Source organism: Emydura macquarii, unplaced genomic scaffold, assembly GCF_026122565.2.
Source record: "Emydura macquarii macquarii isolate MOO-44397 ecotype Brisbane River unplaced genomic scaffold, CSIRO-AGI_Emac_v2 contig_212, whole genome shotgun sequence".
NCBI lineage: Eukaryota > Metazoa > Chordata > Testudines > Chelidae > Emydura > Emydura macquarii.
In genome coordinates this window covers 11,864,974-11,887,215 of record NW_027130349.1, presented here as the reverse complement: position 1 = coordinate 11,887,215, position 22,242 = coordinate 11,864,974, and the positions used below count along the sequence as shown (strand labels likewise).

General features: G+C 39.0%; 1 protein-coding gene across 1 annotated transcript in view; it reads right to left on the bottom strand.

Moving 5' to 3' along the window:
• VAPA (VAMP associated protein A) overlaps window positions 1-22,242 on the bottom strand; it is a 49,894-nt gene that overhangs the window by 3,827 nt on the left and 23,825 nt on the right. Inside the window, exons 2-5 of the mRNA XM_067547833.1 lie at window positions 18,483-18,635; window positions 12,619-12,722; window positions 3,967-4,047; window positions 67-243 (exon numbers count right to left, since the gene is read on the bottom strand). Of these exons, the coding sequence (XP_067403934.1) occupies window positions 67-243; window positions 3,967-4,047; window positions 12,619-12,722; window positions 18,483-18,635 (515 nt within the window). The remainder of the gene's footprint in view (window positions 1-66; window positions 244-3,966; window positions 4,048-12,618; window positions 12,723-18,482; window positions 18,636-22,242) is intronic.

Below are 22,242 nucleotides of genomic sequence, written 5' to 3'. Positions count from 1 at the left end.
ATGTCTTTTAATCAGCTGTTTGGGAGTAACTCATTTTAATAGGAAACTCATTAGAACAAAACTTACTCTCAGGCGCCGATTTTCATCTGACAATTTCATCACATCAGCCTGAAGTCTTTTGCATTCTTCCATTAGTTTCCTTGTTTCAGTATCATTAAGAGACACACTATGTGGTTTTGGCATCGGTCCATCCTGTTTAGCTGTATTCAGTACTGGGGCAGATTTGCTTGCTTCTATATCATTCTGCAAATATGAAGAATAACCCTGAGAATTTTAATTTTCTAGATAAAAAGAAATATTTACAGTTTAAAATAAAAATTGAAAAAATTAAACTACTGCTACAACGTATTTCAAATAAAGTTCATATCTGAGGTCATTCAAAAAACAGCAATCAAGTGTTGTGCTATCAAGTGTTCCCTTCTCATTAGTAAGAGCATTAAAAGGCAGGAGAACATAGCATTGTTTGCTTTTAGCTCTAGTGCCATTGAGAAAAGAAAGCCAATACCTATACTTCTTGAGTTAACACTGATCCAACAGGCATCCAAATGATAATGTAAAATGTGAACTTTTTTTTTTCCTTTTCCTTTTGTATAAAAATGGAAGGTGATAGAAAGGTATGAAAGAAACTGCTAAAATAAGAAAGATGAAATCCAGACCACAGAAGTTCTGTTAAAGACTGAGGTGTGATAAGAAAATAAAAATATTTTGCATGTAAGAGTGCTTCTCATGCAAAGAGCTAAAAGCACTTTAAAAACATTGATTAAACCTCAGCATCTCAGAGTAAGAATTGCACCCATTCTGAATATGGGTGAACAGAAGCAAAGAGGTTAAGTGATTGCCCAAGGTCACGCAACAAGACCAAGTCAAAGCTGGAAATAAAATCCAGGAGTCTAGATACCTGCGTCCCCACTCCAAACATTAAACAATCTCTAGTGGACATTAGAAATACCATTCCATATAGCAGTGACCTGAATTAACTACATAGTTAAATGGATTATAAAAGATAGCAACCACATGTTAACACCACGGCAGATAATAGTAATTCATGTCATAGTAAATCATGGTAACGCTATTGTATTGTCTCCTGATTAACTATTCAGTGACTTTTATTTAGGTCACCACTCTATTGCACCTCTTCAAATAGCATGTATGCAGTCAAAGTTAAATACCAAATCAAACAAAGATTATATCAATAGTTATTTAAACTTAATGTGGCAATTATGTAATAAAACAGCCAAAAAGAGACGTTAACTTGATTTCAGTTTGCAGAAAAAACAAAGTTCTTCATAATTAAATGAACTTCATTAGTAACAACTCAAGCTGCTACTGGTACCTCCTTATCCCTGCTTACATTTTACAACATATTCTCCTGTATGGCCATAAAGAGCCGAAGGGCCAAATCCTGCTGTCTTACACAGGTAATCCCCACTGGATCCAACAGAATTACTTGCACGAGGAGAGCATTGTATGGCACTTAGTTTATTACTAGTTTGCTAGCTAACTAGGGATTGCTTTAAAAAGCACTGAAATGCCATTAGAGCCATATAAGCTTTTAGCTCCCTGGAACAAACCTGCTTCGTTTGCTGTCTGACCTCACTGACTGGTTCCTTCATGTCAATCTTCTGGCTATAACTGACAGGTGTCTGGAGAAAGTTGCTGCTCACTGGAGTGAAATACTTGTATCCTGATGTAGGTAAATCCTGAGGTGGCAGGTGAGCCATACCCTCAGTACTCGGCAGATTTCTCATTGCAAGATTTAAGGGAGAGACTAAACCAACGGCTAAAGGATTAGGTTCTGCAACCCCACGCTGCTACTCAGAAAAACATAAACATTATGTACAAGCAGTATAATACAAAGGTACCAAGTTACAGAAAGCACAAAAAGTTCGCTTCAGATGTTAGTTTTGTACAATTAATTGCTCTAGCTAGTCTACGGTTTAGAGTAAAATGAAAGAGCTACTTAACACTTTTTTGTAATATGCCAACAGAATTAATTTAATAACTTTTAGTAAAAGAGAAGAAAAAAGGGTGGCAACTATATGAATATTTATTGGTACTATGCTTAGCCTTCATACTTAGAATTTAACTGCAATACGTAAGCACCTGAAGCTTGGTTAAGAAATTGATGCCTTACTCAAAATCTACATTTAAAAATTACCATTATAAGGAAGTCTTATTTCCAAAATATTTTTATATTACATCCATAAAAACTACGTTAAAAAAACCAAGATCTCAAAGCCAAGTATTCAGACATTAGAAGCACCAGAATTAAGGTTTGCCTTTGCAACTAATTTTGTGTGAATCCATTATAATATAGACTTTAATTATATGATCACATACTAATTTTTCCAATGAACTTCTGCCTCATTCAGTGCCCAAGATGGACAGTGCTTAGGGCTCTGAAGCGAATGAGGCTGTTGTCTGAAAGACCCCCGCCTAGGCATTATGAATGACATATGGGCAGAGACAGTTCCCAAATCAGACTGGACAAAATTGAGGTAGCATGCTTTAAATACACAGGCCTGGCATTTCTAAAATGACAGCAAATTAATGTTACTCTCTGCACTGACATTTAAAGTACAGGCCTTTTTCAATTTATACATCTTGAAATTACCATCTGCCACACTATTTGAGTGGATTTTGGTGCAGATAGGTAAAAGTTGCATCTTTCTAACTCATATTTCCTTTCCTTACCACTAATTTGAAAGATGGACATAGGTCCCAAGAGTATCTGTACTAAACCCAAATGCATCACCTCCTTTTTTCAGGAAAACTGAATTCAAAATAATAGGTTTGAAATGTCTGATTCATTTAAAAAGGTACATGAATATTTTCATTAATATTCAAATATTAAAATTCAGTTTTAGTAGAGGGAAAAAAAAGTCTTGCACATAATACTGAAAATTCTCATTTGTTTTACCCCAATCTGTTGAAAGAGCCAAGAATATTAAAGCAACAGAATCAGGGCTGAAAATTAACACAGTATTTATCTATTGATACTAGCCTAGTTTAAAATATTCTGAAAACTCACAAATTCTAAATTTTGTACCATCTGTAAGGGCCACAACACAATTTTATTATACTGTATTAGCTGTACCCACAGAATGTTATTCCTCTGAGACAGACTTATTTAGCACAGCTCACCAATATGTTCACTTAATATGGTGTAACAACTTCCATTGTTGTTTGCAGTATTATTGTAGCCATCCCAGAAATATTAGAGCGAAAAGGTGGGTGTTCTTTGTTTTTTTTATTGAAAAACAAGCTTTCGAGCGACACAAACCTCTTATTCAGGCCAACTTCAATTAATCCAGTCGAAGATATTACCTCACCCACCTTGTCTCTCTAATAGTATACTAAGTAATTTAGTTCATCATCAGAATGGTAAACTTAATTAAGGTTAAAGGTGATCTGTGGGAATATGAAATAAAAGCTGCAGAATAAAAGAGGGACACTTGTCAAATAAATGTTAAATTTGCCTTCCTTCCCCTATTTCCAGGTCTATTTAAATTAGATGACAAATACAGACTGTGTGTCTAATCCAGGAGTGTAGTATACTGAGATGTAACAATATTAAGAAACCCCAATGGAGCATTTTACTGAGGTAAATAACTGCTTTTTAAAAAATATGGCCCCAATATTGCAGAGCAAAACTTTTATCTCAAGAGCATATTAATATTTTGTAAAACCATATCACATAATGAAAGACTGCAAAAGCCTGCTAGCAACATGTTTAAGGGATAAAAAAAGAAACCTATTTTTTAAAATTCGTTGAATGTGTTATGTTTGACAGCTTTCTTACTTTTGGTATCTGTTTTTGCATTTTGCTTTGGTATTAGTTTTTGTTAATATGTTTGTTTATATAATATCTTTAAAAACACTCATTCAAAATAAACTGAAATTGCTGTAAGATCTTAAAAGGCTAGTATAACATCAATATTAGTTTTTTAATTTGTTCTTACTTACCAGTTTATCATTTTCGTTGGGCATTTCAAAAACACATCTCAATTTGGAGTCCATTAGTTCATCCGATTTTGCCTCTTTCCACTAAGATGACAATATTTTATCGTTATTTAACATACAAGATTTATGCAAACCACACAAACACTTCTTAAATGATTTGCTTTTATACTTCTCAATACCCAAGTTTGACTGTTGCCTTTATTTCAGCTACAATTTTCAGACTCTAGCTTTTAAACAATTCTCTCATCTCCATTATTTTACAAATTATAATGAATAATGGAAGCTAGAGATGTGTAAAAACAGAAGTCTGGAAAGAAAGATGAAAAAACAGAATGCAACATTATGAAATAACTTTTGATTTTAAAAACAAAGAACTAAAACATGTTTTTCTAAAATACAGGAAAAAATCTGTACTATATTTTATAATGGCAGTATTATCTCATTAACATGATCCTGTATTTTCAAAAACTCTTTTTAGAGTAACTTTATTACTACAGGAGGTCAGACTACATGATCATAGTGATACCTTCTAGCCTAAGAATCTATGAATAAATAAGTTCTTCTTACCCTAGATTTCTGAACTAATTACCATTTTGCAGCTTTTAACACATTACTGTTTGGGTCTATAGAAATATTTCACAGTAACTGATAAACATTTTGAATTACAGTACATTGTCAAATATACCCAACTATAAGACAGACTGGAAGATTCCCTTCTTCCAGATAACTGATATTAAAGTACTGCCATCTAAAATATGCCTTAGACTTACTGAGTTCCAGATGTCATCACTGCAATTCTTGGAAACATCCACAACTATTCCCAATCCTCTCCTGCTGCCAAACATCCTCTTTATGGCTAAGTAAGCATTTAAAGTTTAAAAAAAAGTCATAAGACTTCCTACTAAGAACTGTAAACAAAGATGGCCCCTCCCTACAAGCTTTAAGAGTCAGAACAGTTGCAAAAAGTATATTTGTCCACTAGGGGGCAGAGCTTAGTCAAATCACTCCCAAAGAGAAATAAGAGTTAACACGACACATTAACCAACACAATGATGCATTACATACTGACTTATCTACTAAGTAGAACATATAAAGAATGTTTATAAATTCATTATAGTGTCTCAGGACACTACTAATACTAAGCGCCACTGAGCACTAATTTGCTATTGGAAACCTTTGATACATCAATGTCGGTTAACAGTGCAGATTTTATATAAATAAACAGAGGAAAATTGTAATATGTGAAATATTTTTAGGTCCATTTTAAATAAACAGTGTCCGTCTTTCATAGGCAATTTGATTGGTCTGAAACAGACTTAATATTTGACAGTTTATACACCAAGCAAATTGTAATCATAGCCAGGCAGAAAAATGGTGCTGAAAACAGCCTCGCTTTCTAACGGCTACTACATGTCCCTCCACCTTGAAACACTATTATTTAAGTTACTTACCTGTAAATTGTTCTACAAAGATATACACCTCAACAGATAACTGCCCTTGGGTTTCATGCTCCTGTGTGCGAACACAGAGCAATTCCCTATGCTCAATTTTTGAGTCACTGGTTCCAGTCTGGGCAGATCTTGAGCCACCTTGCTGCAGACTAATGGCCCAATAGTCTAAAAGTCAATTTCCTCTGAATTGGAGATCAATTTCTCAAAAAACAAACAAACAAATGAGAGTTTGGGCAGAAGTTCAGTATCATTAAATGTCTGTAAAACACCATGCACCCCAAGGCTACTCCATATTTTGACTTCTGTCTAGAATTCAAACTGAGCAATAGTACTTGGTATGTGCATGTAAAGAACTCCATGGAAGTGGAAACAGACCTGAAGTTTGCAGCAGCAGGTGATTTGCCTTGCTCTAAGAGGGCTTCTGAAATTATCTTAAGAGTTGTAGGTATTACAGATAAACAGAATCAGAGTTTCAATAAGCCATATTCTATAAAATCCCTTCCCGCTCTTTTTTCCAGAGGCATTTAAACTTGTGTGCAAAGTATTTTACAATCAAAGTGATTCATGTTTTTGCAGTTTTAATTCTCAATACCCCTCTACTCTAATGTATTTTCCAGGGTGGTCATTTAAAATAATGTTTCTGAAGTGGATTTTTATATCCTCCCTGGATATTGGTAATATTCCATGTAGCCAGGATCCAAAAGAACATAGGATTGGGACAAAAAACAAACAGGAAGCTCAAGTGAGGTAGATTCCACCTAGACACTCCAGAAGCTTTAGCAAAACCTGGATTATCATCACTACTTCTGATTAAAGGAGGCCATAATGAACCCTTCAACTTCTGATGAAAGACGTACAGTACAAACCCGCTGAGCACTAGTGAATTCAGTTTTTTGTAAAACCTGGTTTCTGGCCTTTGTCCTTTCCTCTACTCAGAGTTACCCAAGTGAAGTGCACCAGGGCTAACTGAGGAAGTTCTTGGAACAAGCACCAGAAGGAGGAGCCTTGACCTCACATTCCCTGAATCTGAAGGCACATGGTTATCAGATCCCTCCTAGAAGATGTGTCTCCCTGGTTTCTGGGGAGTCTCAACATTTCCTGAAGGAAACACTGCGGTTAGAGGAGCCTTCAGAAGTAACAGTAATGGAACAAATATCTCCAGAAATATGGACCATCAACCACTTCCGAGACCTGTGATGGTGGCTTTTCTTCTTAGAAGACAGTACTCCAGCACACAAAATCCCTCAGTGGTTGTTCTTATCTTTATTCTTAAATGGGATCAGAGAGTAGGATAAACACCTCAACAGGAATTGAGCCTTGGTTGGAGGTCTCAGAAGGATCCAATGGGATTCTGGCACTAAAAGCCTCACCTTCAGGGTTCTTTAGCAGTAAGGGAACCCCTAATACTTATGGATTCCCTGCAGTGACTGGATCCCAGTTTGGAAAGAGGCTTTTATGGTGCTGATGAATATTTTGGTACCAATGGGGTCCTAGAAATCAACCAGCTCACAGCGGTTCTTTCTCCAGCACCCGTTGTATACTGCTTTAGTGAGTAATCAATCTTTAGTGCCAGCTTTCAAAACTTGGGAATCTCTGAAGACAACTGCACAACCAACTGTTGATTTGAAAATAGTTTGGGGTCTGAAAGAACAGTTAGTAATCTTCTGTAACTGTTGTTCTTCGAGATGTTTTGCTCATGTCCATTCCAATGTAGGGGTGTGCTTGCCGGAAAGTTTTTTCCTCAATTGCATCCATCAGGTCAGCTCTGGTGCCCCCTGGAGTCACGTGCTCATAGAGCTGTATAAAGGTTCCCACTGACCTCTATCCCCTCAGTTCCTTCTTGCCGGTTAACTCCAACAGAAGGAGGGGAGGGAGGGAGAGGATTGGAAATGAGCGTATCTTGAAGAACAACAGTTTTAGAAGGTTAGTAACCGTTTTTTCTTCTTCAAGTGCTTGCTCATGTCCATGCCACTGTAGGTGACTCCCAAGCAGATGCAGGGGGAGGGTTCAGAGTTCATTGACAAGCAGATTGTAGCACCACTCTGCCAAATCCAGCATCGTCTCTAGCCTGTTGAGTGATGGCACAGTGAGACAAAAGTGTGGACTGACACTAAGTTGCCATTCTACAAAAGTTCTGGATAGAAATCTGTGCCATGAATGCAGCTGGAAATGTTTATGCCCTGGTGGAATGTGCCGTCAGGGCAGGAGCAAGGACCTTTGCTATTTCATAGCATGTGCGGATACAGGAAGTGATCCACAATGAAATTCTCTGGGCTGAGACTCAAAGACCTTTCATCCTGTCTGCAATGGCCACAAAAAGTCGAGTAGTTTTTCGGAATGATTTAGTCCTTTCTATGTAGGAGGCAAGCGCACTCGGGAGTGAAGTGTCTGCTCCTATTTGTTGCCATGTGGTTTTGGATAGAAGACTGGAAAGATGATGTCCTGGGAACTATGGAATTGTGAAACCACCTTTAGGAAGAAGGCTGGATGAGGACGCAGCTGGACCTTGTCTTTGAAGAATACAGTGTATGGAGGTTCTGATGTGAGGGCCCTAATCTCCAAGACCCTTCTTGCCGAAGTAATGGCCAACAGGAAGGCCACTTTACAGGACAAGTAGAGCAAAGAACACATTGCCAGTGGCTTTAATAGGGGACAATACAACTTGACAATACAAAGTTGAGATCCCAGGGCAGGACTGTAATTGGGGGTACAGTCTGTCAGGTTCCTTGAGAAAATGACTATAAACAGTGTTTGATAAGACAGACCAGCAGTTTACCCACGGGTGAAACACTGAAATTGCAGCCAGATGGATCCTAATTAATGATACAGATAGCCCTTGCTGCTTCAGGTGTAGCAAGTAGTCCAGAATGAATAGCACTGATGACTGTGTGGATGAGACACCTTTCTGCAGTGACCAGATTGAGAACCGTTTCCACTTTGTCAGATATGTAGCTCTAGTGTATGGTTTTCTGCTTCCTAAAAGAACTCAACAACCAGTCCTAATCATTCTAGCTCCAAGGGGTTCAGCCATGGAGCTTCCAGGGTGTGAGATGAAGGGATTCAAGTTTCTGATGACACAGGTGACCATAGTCCTGGAATATCAGGTCTGGAACCTGAAGTAGCCAGATTGGTGTTTCCACCAACAGATTCAGAAGTGTGGTGAACCAGTGCTGTCATGGCCAGTCTAGGGCTATCAAGATGACTCATGCTCGATTCCATCTGATCCTCAGCAAGACTTCGTGTATGAGAGGAATGGGTGGAAATGTGTACAAGAGATGACATGTCCAAGGTAAGAAGAAGGTATCTGTAACAGATCCTGGACTGTGGCCCAGGAAAGAGCAGAATTGGAAACACTTCCTGTTGTGCTTCGTTGCAAAGCAGATCTATTTGGGGAGTTTTCCACTTCTGGAAGATGACTTTTAGGATCTCTGGGTGAATGGACCACTCGTGACCTCTGACACGCATTTGTCCACTATATGGGGCTCGAACACATGGCAGGCCAGGGAAACCACCCTGAACTCTCTGATGTTGATGTGAAGCAAAAGCTCTTCCGGAGGCCATAAGCCCTGAGTTCTGAGGGACCCCAAGTGAGCTCTGCATCCCATCACTGTTGCATCTGTGAAGAGGGACATTGATGGTTGGAGCCTTGAGAAAGGGAGTCCTGTGCACACCGCTAGCAGGTCTAGCCACCATCCGAGGGAAGAAATCACCAAAGGGGGGACTGTAATGAATGAGTCTATCTGGTGGCAGCTTCGCGAGTATACCGACGCCAGCCATGCCTGAAGAGGTCTGAGCTGAAGTCTCGCATGATGAATCACATAGATACATGATGCCACATGGGCCAGGAGCTGCAAGCAATTTCTCACCATGGTGACGGGATGTTTCCTGAGGCTTTCTGTATGCCTTGTTATTGCTTGGAACTGTGCTTCTGGTAGAGAAGCTCTGGCCTTAACAAGTCTAGTATTGCCCCAATGAATTCTATCCTCAAATAGGGAGAAAGTAGATTTCTGCACATTTATGAACAAATCTAAGTCTTGGAAGGTCAACTGTATTAACCTCACATCTGCCTCTACCTGAAGTTTGGACCAACCTCTGACCAGCCAGACATCGAAGTACGGATAAACCTAAACCCTTTGCCTCTTTAAGAAGGCTGCCACAACTGCCATACATTTCATGAACACCCAAGGGGCCACCGACAGGCTGAATGGGAGCACTGTAAACTAGTAATGCACATGGTTCACAATGAATTTGAGGGAACCTTCTGTGTCCCTGAAAGACTGCAATATCAAAAAAAAAGTCCTTTAAATCAAGGGCAGTGTACTAGTGCCCTGGATCCAGGGAGGGGATGATTAAGGCCGAGGAGACCATGCAGAACTTCAGGTTCTTCATGAATTTGTTGAGGTTTCACAGGCTCAGAATCGGTCTGAGACTGCCACTGGTTTCAGAAATAGGAAACAGTGAGAGTAGAACCCCCAGCCCCTTAGCTTCGGTGGAATCTCCTCCACTGCTCACACCCTTAGGAGCAACTGCACTTCTGGGCTAGAAGCTGCTCGTGAGAAGGGTCCCTGAAGAGGGACAGGGCAGGGGTGTGGAAAGGAGGGGAACAATAGAACTGAAGGGTGTGTCCTAATGCTATTGTGCACAGCACCCAGTAGTCTGAGGTAATAACGGCGCACAGCCGACAGAAGTGGGATAACTGGTCCATAAAAACTGGGGAATTTGGATCCACGAATTGTCCTGGCACATCATCCCCAAGCATTCCATCAAAAAACTGCTCTGACCCTGCCAAGTGTCTAGGGGGTGCAGACAAAGACTGTGGCAGAGGCTTCCTCCTGTAACCCCTACACTTCCTCCTGCCATAGTCCTGTCGAGCAGGAAGAAGCAAGCCATCGGATGGGGCCTTCCTCATAGGGGCTGGTGTATGAAGGCTTAAGAATTTAAGTGTGGCCCTTGAGTCCTTCAAACTGTGAGGTTTGAAGTCCGTCTGCTCTAAAAAGAGCGATGTACCCTCAACAGGGATGTCTTGTAATGTCTGTTGGACCCCATGTGACAAGCCCAAGGATTGCAGCCACGAATTTCTACACAGTCACAGCCGAGACCATAGACTGGGCAGCCAAGTCCACCACACTCAGGGCTGCTTGTAGCTACATACTTGCCTTTGTCTATGGCTTCAAACTCCCATCTGGACTCCTACAGTAGCAACTCCTTAAATTTTTGCATAGAGTCCCAGGAGTTGAAATAATACCTGCTCAGGAGCACCTGCTGATTGGCCCTGTCGAAAAGGGGTGCCACCGCTGACAGCTCCCATATGGCTGGGGACTGCGGTACACGTAGAGCGAGTAAGTCTCTTGCAACCATGAATGCCTCTGGCGTTGACGGTACAGGCAGAGTAGTGGGTCTGCAGCTCCTTAGACACAGTGAAGTGTCTCGTCTCAGCACCGGAAATGGGGAACGTCGTCGAGTGTGTCGAAGCGTAGCCAGGGTGTTCCTTACTGAGGCCAAAGTACTCAGTGTCAAGTTCAAGTGACCCGGCTCCAAGGGAGCTCGGAGTGCTGTCTCCATGGAGGCTAGACTGGAGTCTAGCGTCTCTATCCTTTTTGACGTGGGGCTTGAAGTCCCTACAGATCTTGCATTGCTCCCGCATGTAGGCTTCACCCAGACACTTGAGCAGCTGAAATGGGGATCACTCACGGGCATACGCTTTTGACAAGACCAAGGCATGTCCCAGTGCCAGGCAGGGTCAACCCCACCCAGCAGGGTTTGCTAACGCCTAACTAATTAGTTAACTAATAACTGAAACTTTACTAAATCCAAAACAACTATATACAATAAGACAGTGAAAAGACCACTGAGGAGTACTTGCAGAAGCAAGGACAAGGTAGTTTCAGCAACCATCACATGAGGTAAAAAGGAACTGAGTGGACAGCTGGGCCCTTTATACCAGTGCTATGAGTGCACCACCTCGGGGGCACCAGAGCCAATCCGATAGATATCACTGAGGAAAAAAACTTTCTGGCAGTAGTGCTCAGGGCAAGCACACACCTACGTTGAAATGGACATGAGCAAGCACTCCAAGAAAAATCCCAATTCCTGCATCACGAGGAAAGGCTGGATTACGTGTGTCTTTATCCAAGTAGACCTTAGGGATGCAAGTCCTGCATGCAAAGCATCTATCTAGAAAGTGAACCTCCCCAATGTAAATCAAACCACTAGTATGCATCAGCCTCCAGGAATACTGGAGAGGTATGAAATATACCAGTTAAACCTGGACATCTTCTCCAGGATCTTTGAAAACTGAATAGGCTGGAAGACTCATGATGCCAAGAATGCCTAGCTGTAATGGTTCAGAAAAATAAAATTGGAGCAGAAGCCTAAAACTCCTAGTACCACTATAACAATAACAAAACTATACAGGAAATATACAAGAGAAAACACCTTGGAAATATCCAAATTAAGATCCTTGGACATGGGGCAACATCACTTAAACTAATGGCTAAACGTGAAAATAACTAAGGCACTGTGCCCACACAGCCCATACATGCTTTGTGCTCTGAATACTTGGAGTCATGTAAGGGCACTGCTTTCCAGAAAATACCTTTATTTCAAAGACTCCATGGTACATAGTCTACCAATCACATATGTCAGCTCAACCTCAGGTATGTGTTAACTTCTACAAGAATGGAAGCGAGTTTTTAGTTTGTGCATATTCTTGCCTTCTTAGTCTTCCTGTAGAAGAATGCTTATCTTCTCCACTAGATTGTTTTGATTCCCATTAGACTCTGTCCCAGCTGAATTTCTTTTACATCCAATAATCCCAGTCTCACGTTAGAACTTGCCACTTCACACTTTCTCTGAACTCTTCCACACTAACCCTGTTTACTGTCTTCCTGTTAACCGCTTGTAAAAGGCTCAGTGGGCTCATGCTGTAATACCCAAAACTAATTCATCCTTATGTCATTCACATTCAATTTCCCTGCTATTCACAAAGCTCCCATAAATAACTTTCAAACAAAGCTCATTAAGTAAGTCACAAGCACTAATGACATGATTATGCATTTGTGATTCAAAACCTTAGATCACTTATTCACAGTAGTCAGAGTTTTGTTCCACAGAATACTTAAGTTTGACCATAACAATGTTTACCTATTACATCGGAAACTGAATTTTAAGCAGGCAACATATTCATGTTAATATGTTTACTTACCACTGCCTCCATATCTGAAGTGTTCGGTGGCGCAAAGATTGTCTGTACCATAAACTTGTGTTTACTCTTCTCATTTGGGTCATAGTCAAAAGGCTGTAACATTACTGTACAAGAAACAAAGTATAAGGTTATTCATGGTTCTTCAATTGATCATTGTGTGCAGACATAAATTAAAGCTAAAATGATTAATAACTGTCACTTGACTGGCCATTAACAAAGCCACAATGCAAAGAAAGTGTTGGAAGTAGGCTACGGAAAAGGACACTGTGTCAACAGGAAACAAGTCTTACAGCCGTATAAATCCTAGAATTTCTAACACTGAAACCCATATTTGTAATAACCTGTTTTGGTCAAGCACTACAAACAGGCAGAATATAATTTAATTTCTACCAGTACCAGAGAATATTTAAGATAAAGAACAAAAGTAATTTCCCTCAATCCATTTTTAATTCCTCTGCAATACAAACTGAACTGTCATCGGGATTATAATTTGCTTCTGTGTAATCAGAAACATATGCTGTAATTTAAGCAAACGTGAAGACAACAGACCCAAAATACACGATTGTAGTTACAATCAGGATCTACTCTAATGAATGTTTTGAAGACAAGTGCTAGTTGGGCCAGCTTCCCTCTTCCACTCTGAGAGGACAGTACAATGGTGGAGAAGCAGGTACTGGTCCATTCACCTGTGATACTGTTTACCCATAAATTCTACCATATTCCATACCTAGGATCAAAATGCTGATTTAAACAAAACCATATTATTTAAAAAGAGAATCCACACTATAAAGTCTCTCTCTCTGTCATTAGCTATGTCATCAGTGTCTTGTAAATAAAAACATGTACTTTTAAAAAAAAGAAATATTTGGCTCACAAAAGTCTGAATGACTGTTTCACACCTTTCTATCACCCTAAAAAAGGAGATGGCCTTTTCTTGTTTCTGCGTAAGAAAAAAAGTTTTTACCACCCTGTTTTTCTTTAGATGACTGAGAAGCTAATAGGATTAGAATAATGACAAGCGACTGAAACTAGAGCAACTGAGGAGGAAAGAAATTTTTGTTCAGACTATTTAAAATATTTTGGGTTTTTTTATCCTATTTAAATAAAAATTTCTGACAAACAGTTGGGTGCAAAGCTCTCTTTCAAGGTCTCTTAACACACGCCTTGCCCCTTCAATTGCCCCTGGTATTACTAGACTGGATGATATTTAGTTCTCTAAGGAAAACTCCAGAAAAACAGTTAAGACTTCAAAGTAAAAAGATTTAAGAAAAATTCAGAGTTGAGAATCTCACCCATTGGCCTTTGCCTACTCCAAAAGAAAGCTCTATTAATACCTCAAAATGCACAGAGTTGGCCAAGCGACTTCTGGACCATTTATGTTAGTTTTCAATAAGTCTAGGAAGAGTGGCTAGGCCAACGTTGTGTCAATATCTGTATCAAATTAATCAGATGATGTAGGTAATTGTAAGTCAATTTGCATAATATAAAGCCTGAGCAAAACAATGGAATTATTGTTATATTGCTCTATCAGTAGAGTTAAAGGACAAAATATACCAGTCGACATGGTGTGATGTTGTATGATTGAAATATAACCATATATAACACTGTTATACAATTGCAATTAAACTTATGCAAAGCATGTCATGTAAGGTATCAATGCAAAAAGTTATGATTTGCTAAGTATGATCATCCTGATTCTATGCATATATCATTTTGTAGCTGAAATATAGATTTTGTATATCAAGTTATAGATGTTGACTATGTACTGGCATCCTGTATATATGCTGCATTCCTGAGTAACGCCCATCAGGTAAAATCTACACTCAAGCCAGACATCCCTTTGTAAACGCACTAGGCAAATTAATGGCCCATTTAAGGGCCCTTAGCTCGCACAACTGACCATAGAAGAAGCCTGTCCTCACCCGACGGGTCTCCCTGTGAACATTTCAGCCAGAGTATGGACAATGGGTGCTCCTATGACTCAACAAAGCATGCAAGGATATGTGACTTGCTCATGTGACCCTGGACTCCATTTTGGACTTGTAATTTTCCACTATGGGAGACTGAAGACATCCGCACCCACGTGGAAGAAGAGATATAAGGCAGCTGCACCAAGTCCATCTTGTCTTCATTTTCTGCTTCATTTCTCAGGACTGGATTTCTAACAAGGAAGCTTTAAACAAGGACTGATGACCCCAAGCTTTTTGGGTAATTTCCAGAGACTTTGCAAATTGGTAAATTATTCCACCACTGCCACAAACCTGACTCAAGAACTTTGCAATGATTGTGATTCTCTGACCATTTTAACTCTCTCATTTCTTTTTCCCTAAGAATAAACCTGTATATATTAGATAATAAAGGATTGGCAGCAGTATGATTGTTGGGTAAGATTGAGTTATATATGTGTGGCTGATTTCTTGGGATTGAAGGACCCTTTGTTTGATTAAATTGGTTTTAAATAGCCATTCATCATAAAGTCTAGTGTCTGGGTGATGAAACAAAGGCTGGGATATCTAAGGAGACTGCTTTTCTGATTTATTGTTAACCAATGTGGTGAGACAGAAGTTTACTTTTATTGCTGGATTGGTATATCTTATGGAAGACTATACACAAGTCAGGGGTGTTTTTTCCCTATTTCTCTGCAATTTGTCCTGAATTTGATATCCTTAGCTATGGACCCACTGAGGCACAGTGACACATGACTTAATGGAAAATAGGTCTTGTCAAATAAATGTATCTTTCTTTGACAAGATTACAAGTGTAGCGAAGAAAGATAACTGTGGTGATGTAATATACAATACATGTAATACATCTCACACTTTTGGACTTCGACTTCAATACCACGTCATTCTGATTTAAAAACTAGCACAATTCAAAATCAATAGGGCACATGTTAAATGGATTAAAAGTAACTGATAACTCTCCGTTCAAAACTTGAGACGTATTAACCAGGGGAGCTTTTCTAGTGAGATCATGAAGTAATCATTCTCAGCCCACCACTACTGATTAGTTTTTTAGTCAACGATCAGAAAGAAAATATGAAGTCATTTCTGAGAAATTTTGCAGATGACAAAGTCTGGTGATGTGGTAAATAACAAGGAATGGTCATTGATAAAGAATGATCCGGGTCATTTGGCAACATGGTATGCGATTTGCCTTTTAATACAGCCAAATGCTAGACATCTAGGGATAAAGACGACAAGCCATACTTACAGGATAAGGAACTGGAATCTGGAAAGCAGCAACTCTGGAAAGGATTTATGGGTCATTGTATATAACGAACTGTACATGAGCATCCAGTGTGATTCTGTGGCAAAGACGGCTATAAAAATACCTGGCTGTACTAACTGGCGGAATCAAGGAGTAAAGTGTATTTTTACCTGTCTATATGGCATTGGTGAAGCAACTGCTGGAATACTACTGGTGTTTACACTTCAAAAAGGATGTTGAAAAATTGGAGAGGTTCAGAGAAGAACTACAAGGATGATTTGTGCCTGGAAAAGACACCTTACTATGAGATTCTAAAGGAGCTTAATCTAATTTACTAAAGAATAGATCAAATGAAACCTAAAACACAAATCTTTAAACTGACTGCCCAAGGAAAAGGAATCTGATACTACAGGGCTCTAAGCAGACAAAGGCATAATGCGATACAAGTTAGCAAAGCTCTGCTGAAAATAAGATAAGTTCTCCATTACTCTTAGGGTATGTTTATGGTGCAAAAAACAAAAACAAAAAAAAACCCACCAGAATTCTGAGGCAGCGAGTCTTAAAGCCTGGGTCAACTGACTTGTGTTCATGTTAGAGAGCTAGAAAAATAACAGTGTAGATGCTCTCACTCAGGCTGGAGCCTGGGTTGTGAGACTTCCCTCCCTCACCAGGTCCCAGAGCCCAGGCTCCAGCCTGAGCAGGAACATCTATACTGCTAAGTTTTAGTCCTGAAGCATGAACCCAGTCCATTGACCCGGGCCTGAGACTTCTGCTCCGGGTTGTTGTTGGTTTGGGTTTTTTTGCAGAATAGATGTATCCAGAGAGTCTTTAATTCAAGATGTCCCTCAGTGAAATGCTCTAGCTCAACCATAAACTGTTGGTCTAGAATTAGGAATCACCGAAGAAACTCTATGGGTTGTGATCCATCCCTTGCATAACAGTGGCCCAACTTGTTCTCCTCAAGAGCAACTGTTAAGAAGAAAATGTATATTTGAGTATAAATAAAAAATTTGCTTCATAAACTGTGCTTTGCAACTTTTGAATGGAACTGTTTGAATCATTCTCCCCAGCCTCCTTCAGCCACTTCTCAAGCAGCCCCAAGATAAGCACCAATGTGAATCAGGAGTGCTTTGAGCATCTGCTCCCCACATCACTGTTGCTGCTTCTCAGCAGCTCCTTCACAGGCTCCTGTTGCACCACCAGGAGGAAGAAAAATAGCAGCTCTGGTTGTTCCATTAGCAGCTTCCCTGATAGACTGTGAGAACCCCATGAAGAGCAAGATAGGAGCCTGAATGGCTCTGCCCACGCCTAGAGTACCATCTAGCAAAGAATTCCTTCCCTACCCCATGCAAATACCCCAGGCAGTCTAGAAGATGGGGAAAAGACTGATAAACTAGACCCATTTGGTGGATCCATGGGAGTGGTCACAAAAGGAGCCAATCTGGCTCTCCCTCCCTTCTTTCATTGGAAGTGGGGGAGCTCCTTTCCCATGTAGTGCTCCCCAAGAGGGTAGTGGGCTACCAGAGCCATTTGCTCAGTCATGGGAGAACCCAGCCCTTTCTCCAGATCCCAGAAAGGCAAGATTCTCTGAACAGTATGCTGCTGCTTTGGCGATAACATGGGCCCGGTCTTAGATTAAAATACACGTCCAGTTACTTTGGCAAGCTGACAAAATTTTTCTGACAACACAAGTGGCAGAAAGGCAATGTTAATTTTTCAAAAAATATTTGTCCAAGCCACACCAAACAAATTTTCATGGGAGGAAAAAAAAAGGCACTATCTGGCTCCAGGGCTCTCACTCTGCTTAATTTCAACAGCTTGCTGCAAACTATGGACGTATCAGAACTTCTTTAAAAAGACTAAGAACCTTTCATATTAGAAAGCATTAGGCAACCTAAATATAGGGTGGCTATCAGTTACACCTATAAAAATCTGGAAAAGATAGCTAATTATATGGTCAACTTAATCATTTTCAACAAAGAGTGTACTATGATCCAACCAACTATAAATGTTAATCTATTTTTAAAACGCCAATAACTATTTCAAATCTAAAATACAGCTTAATTACTTCACAGCCCATAAGGTGATCATGTTCCACTACAAACTGAGGGTGCATTATAAACAATAATATGCCTCTCCTTGGCAAAGGCATCATTAATGCTTCTTTGACTCTTTCTATCTTCCCCTTCTGCTTCCATACGCTCATCATGGATCGTTATGGCAGGCTACTGTAATTTAGTTTCCCCAGTCATACCCTTTCCCTCACTATTCCACCTTCCCGTTTCCTTTCCTATTAAATAATCTGATCTTGAACAGAGTTCTTTAAAGTCACACCCATCTATACAAAAAGTCTCATTTGAATGTTTTAATTTTTCCAAATTAAGTCAGAAATATAGTAGTTTGTAATAGACAGCTAAATATTTCAGTATTCAGGATTTTTCTATATTAACTTTTAGCGTACCTGTGGAGGCACCTGCAATCTCAACTATACTGAAGAACTTATACTAACAATTTAATTATCAACAACCCTTTAAAAAAATCATAATTGATGTTATGCAATAGTTTCTGTAAGGGACAGGTGGCAAAGTGTTACATGTAATATCTTGGAACGAGAGAATCAGAACTATAAAGCTGCACAACAAACTTGTTTTTACCTGAAACAGTTACAGAGGATCCTGGGTCAATAATTCCACTGTTGGGCCGCACACAGTATCGACGAGGCGCTGTGGTCTTCACTTTGAAGCATACTTTTCTATCTGATGGGTTTCGTAGCTTAAGATTTGTAGTGACTACATCTGTGAAGGGACCTGTTTAAAAAAAAAAAAAAAAAAAGCATGTTTCTAGGAACACTAACTACAGAAAATACCTTCTTTGTTTTATAAAGCTATATTAAATACGAAACATGTTTTGATAAACTTTTTTCTTGTGTATCCAGCACTTTTAAAGTCATTTTATTTAATTAAAAAATATGTTTCGTGAAGTTAACTAAAAATTTAAATTCTATCCAAACAGAGGCTTGACAAAAAACAAGTAAAAATTTAATAAATAAGAAATGCATCATTCACCATTTTCTAACATAATAAAAAAAGTAAAAATTAAGAAACTGAATGAATATAAGTTATGCTATGTAACTACTGAAATAATGTGCATGTAGTGTATCCTCCTGGCTAGCAAAAAGGTGCACCAAATTTAGTGTAAATTTAGCTATATTTAAGGTGCAAATCAGTATGTTTTAATGGTTACCAACTAACAAGAATCAATCTTTCTTTAGGAAAATAATAAAAAATTACAAATGCAAAACACGATTAAAATTGATGATTTAAATCAAAGTTTCTGAATGGGTGATTAAAACCAGTTTGATTTAAGTCAATCGATCCTGCAAACAAAAAAGCACTTCTCCTGGTTTGGTAATCAAAATAAACTACACAGGCATAAAGTGCATTTTGCCAAGATAAACTGCAGCTACTCTAGGGTTTTGCCAGTACTGAAATATCACCCCTCAAAAAAAAAAAAAAAAAAAAAAAAAAACTACCCTAAATCACGAAGCTACATCAGTAGAAGTTTCTAGTGCAGACCTGGTTCCATTCTATACTGGTGAAAACAGTAACAGTACAGGAGGAAAATCTTTTTAGTAGCAAAGTCTTCAGAACCATTAAAATGGGCCTCTCTAATGTTTGCAACTGATTGAAGGCAGAAACTAGATGGCTCAATCAAGGCAGACTAGGAGTGGCCACACCCCTGAAGACCCAGCCAGCTGGCCAGTTTCAGAAGAAAGAAAATTTTCAGGTACGCGATTTTCCTATTGTTCACAGGGAAAGTCTGAAGACCCATTACAATGGGATGTCCAACATCAGCGTGTCACCAGGGAGGGAAAACAAAGGATGAATTAGAGGATGCCTCACTTACAAAAAAATGCATAACAACTACACACCAGGGAATTATGCACCTGCATAATTTTGCCATAATATGTTTCACTATGCAAAGGCAGGCAATATTGCATAAAATGTCCATTAATCATAAAGGATACAGTAAAGTAACAGATCACACTGAGAATAGAGATCGCATTAAACAATTAAAAAAATGCCAGGACAAAAGTCTCATTTTGCAAATAAATCAACTAAGACAAATGAAAGATTTTCCTAGAGAAGCATTTAAAGAGAGTAAACCTCATTTGCAAAACGTGTAACATTCTCAACCATGAAAGGAAATAAACAATTGCAAACCACCTGAACAAATCACAGAAGCATTTCAAAAGAAAATCTGAGTTGCAAGGACAATATCAGAAAATGCAGCGCACAATTTTGACATATTTCAACACAACCACAATTGCACAAGAAGAGTGGTCACATGTCATCTGTGATTGGGTATGAACTTGTTCCAGTGCAAATATATAGCCACCTAAAATAAACCATCCTTCGATATGATGGTTTCTTAACACTAAACTGAAGAACCATAGTGTAATTCCAGAAGGTTGCCAGCTATAAGATGCATATCTTAGACTGAGGTCCATAATGTCGAGAGAAAAACTTAAAGGACAAAGTGAAGGATAACTGTGTATCAATTATACTCAATGAAATGACTATGAAGATTGGTACATACTTAATATTTTAAGTGAACCATTGGTGAAAGATAGGTACAAATCTTTCCAGTGCTATCTTGCTGACACACACTTCACCCAGAAAACAAATCACGCCACCGTCCCTCAACCCATTATTCAAATACGCTAAATTATTAAACTGCTTACAATGATATAGCTCTCTTTGACACCGATAATTACATGTACATGAAGAAATCTTTTAATTCTATACTGTTTGGACGGTTTTCCGATATCATGCACATTACATGCCATGCCCACATAATCAACTTGGTGGGAGAAAGTTTTCAAGGATGTCAGTGCAATGGTAAGATGATTTAACAAATGTTCTATACAGCAGGTGGCAGGAAGATTACCTCAGGCAAAAAGTTCCCAGCATAGCAGTGGCACCAGACCCAGTAGCAACTGGATGTAACAGCTGGTTTTTTTGCTGTTCAGGACCAGGCAAAATACTACTACGAAGAAACTGGTGTTTGCGGCAACGCAGAGGAACTTAAGAACATTGTCAAATGAGGCACAGCATTTAATTTTGAAAACTGCACTGGGTTTTATCAATGATAAGTGCAAGCCAATCATTGAACAAATGGAAACATTTGAAAGGCAGAAACCGTGCACGCTCTGCTTTTGGTAAAATGGAAGGAGCTTTTAATTTTCCTTGAGACTCTCATTCAATTTTTGGAGGACACCACTGAAAAGTTTCTCAAGGAGGAACATATCAATAGTATTTTAATATCTGATCAAGGCAGGAATTTGGTGCATCTGTTTTTGTCTTCTATTCACAATTCAGCTGAAAAGCTAAAGAAATATACTAGTGATACTGAGGAGTGGGTAACCCACTATCAAATTCCTTAGATGTGTAAGAAGAGTTCCTGTGAAGTACCAGGTCAAGAAGGATTACCCTTTAGTTCCTTACTTCAGTGACTTTCCAGCAGAGGAGTTTGCTTTGTACACTGAATAGGTGGCACCTTAAGTCATGCAGAGTGCTCTATCACCAGGAAAAATTAAAGTCAATTTGTTTGGTCTTCAACAGCTAAGGGTCTTCATAATTTAACAACAATCGCTTTAATACACACAAATGCAGTAACCAATTCCGCTGACGCAGAGTGTAATTCACCGTATAATCTTGTACTGTCCATAGAAAGGCACTCTCATTCAGAAGGTAAACTTTAGAAGCTGATGTTCCGTTATTTCAATCTTGGAATTTAAAAATAGGTGAAGCTAAAAACAAAAATTCCCCCCCGCCCCCCTCGATTTCTACAGTCTGTGCTTCAGTTATTTTTTTAAAAAGCTATTCTGCTTGTGTTTTCATATCAGGTATTGAAGAAAGACACTATATATCCACACAATAATTTAATTACCTTGCATGTATTTGTACAGAGCAAGGATGTTTATATTTTAATTTTCTTTTTTTATTTCAATCTTGGATTTTGAAATGATGTGACCATCAGCTTCATTGCAGAAAATCAGATTTTTATACTAGTTCATTATAAAGAGTAATCTTAATTTAAGTAGTCATTATTTAACAACTATTTTTTAGTTTCACAAACCACACATTCTGGGTCACTTTAGTATCAATTTTTTTGTTAACTGATAAAATATGTTGTGACAGGGTCTACTTACCCCCAAACAGAGCCAGGGGACCCGCAATATTCTTCTCATTGGTGTAAATTTGAGAAGAACAGCAGCTAAGAAATTTTCTTGCATCTAAATAAGACAATCCTAAACCCATTTGCTGTCTCCAGTGAGTTGTATATGGGTACCACTTAGATTACAGTTTGAGGCGCGTATTAAGAATTTAAACTGTAAAACTCAAAAAATTG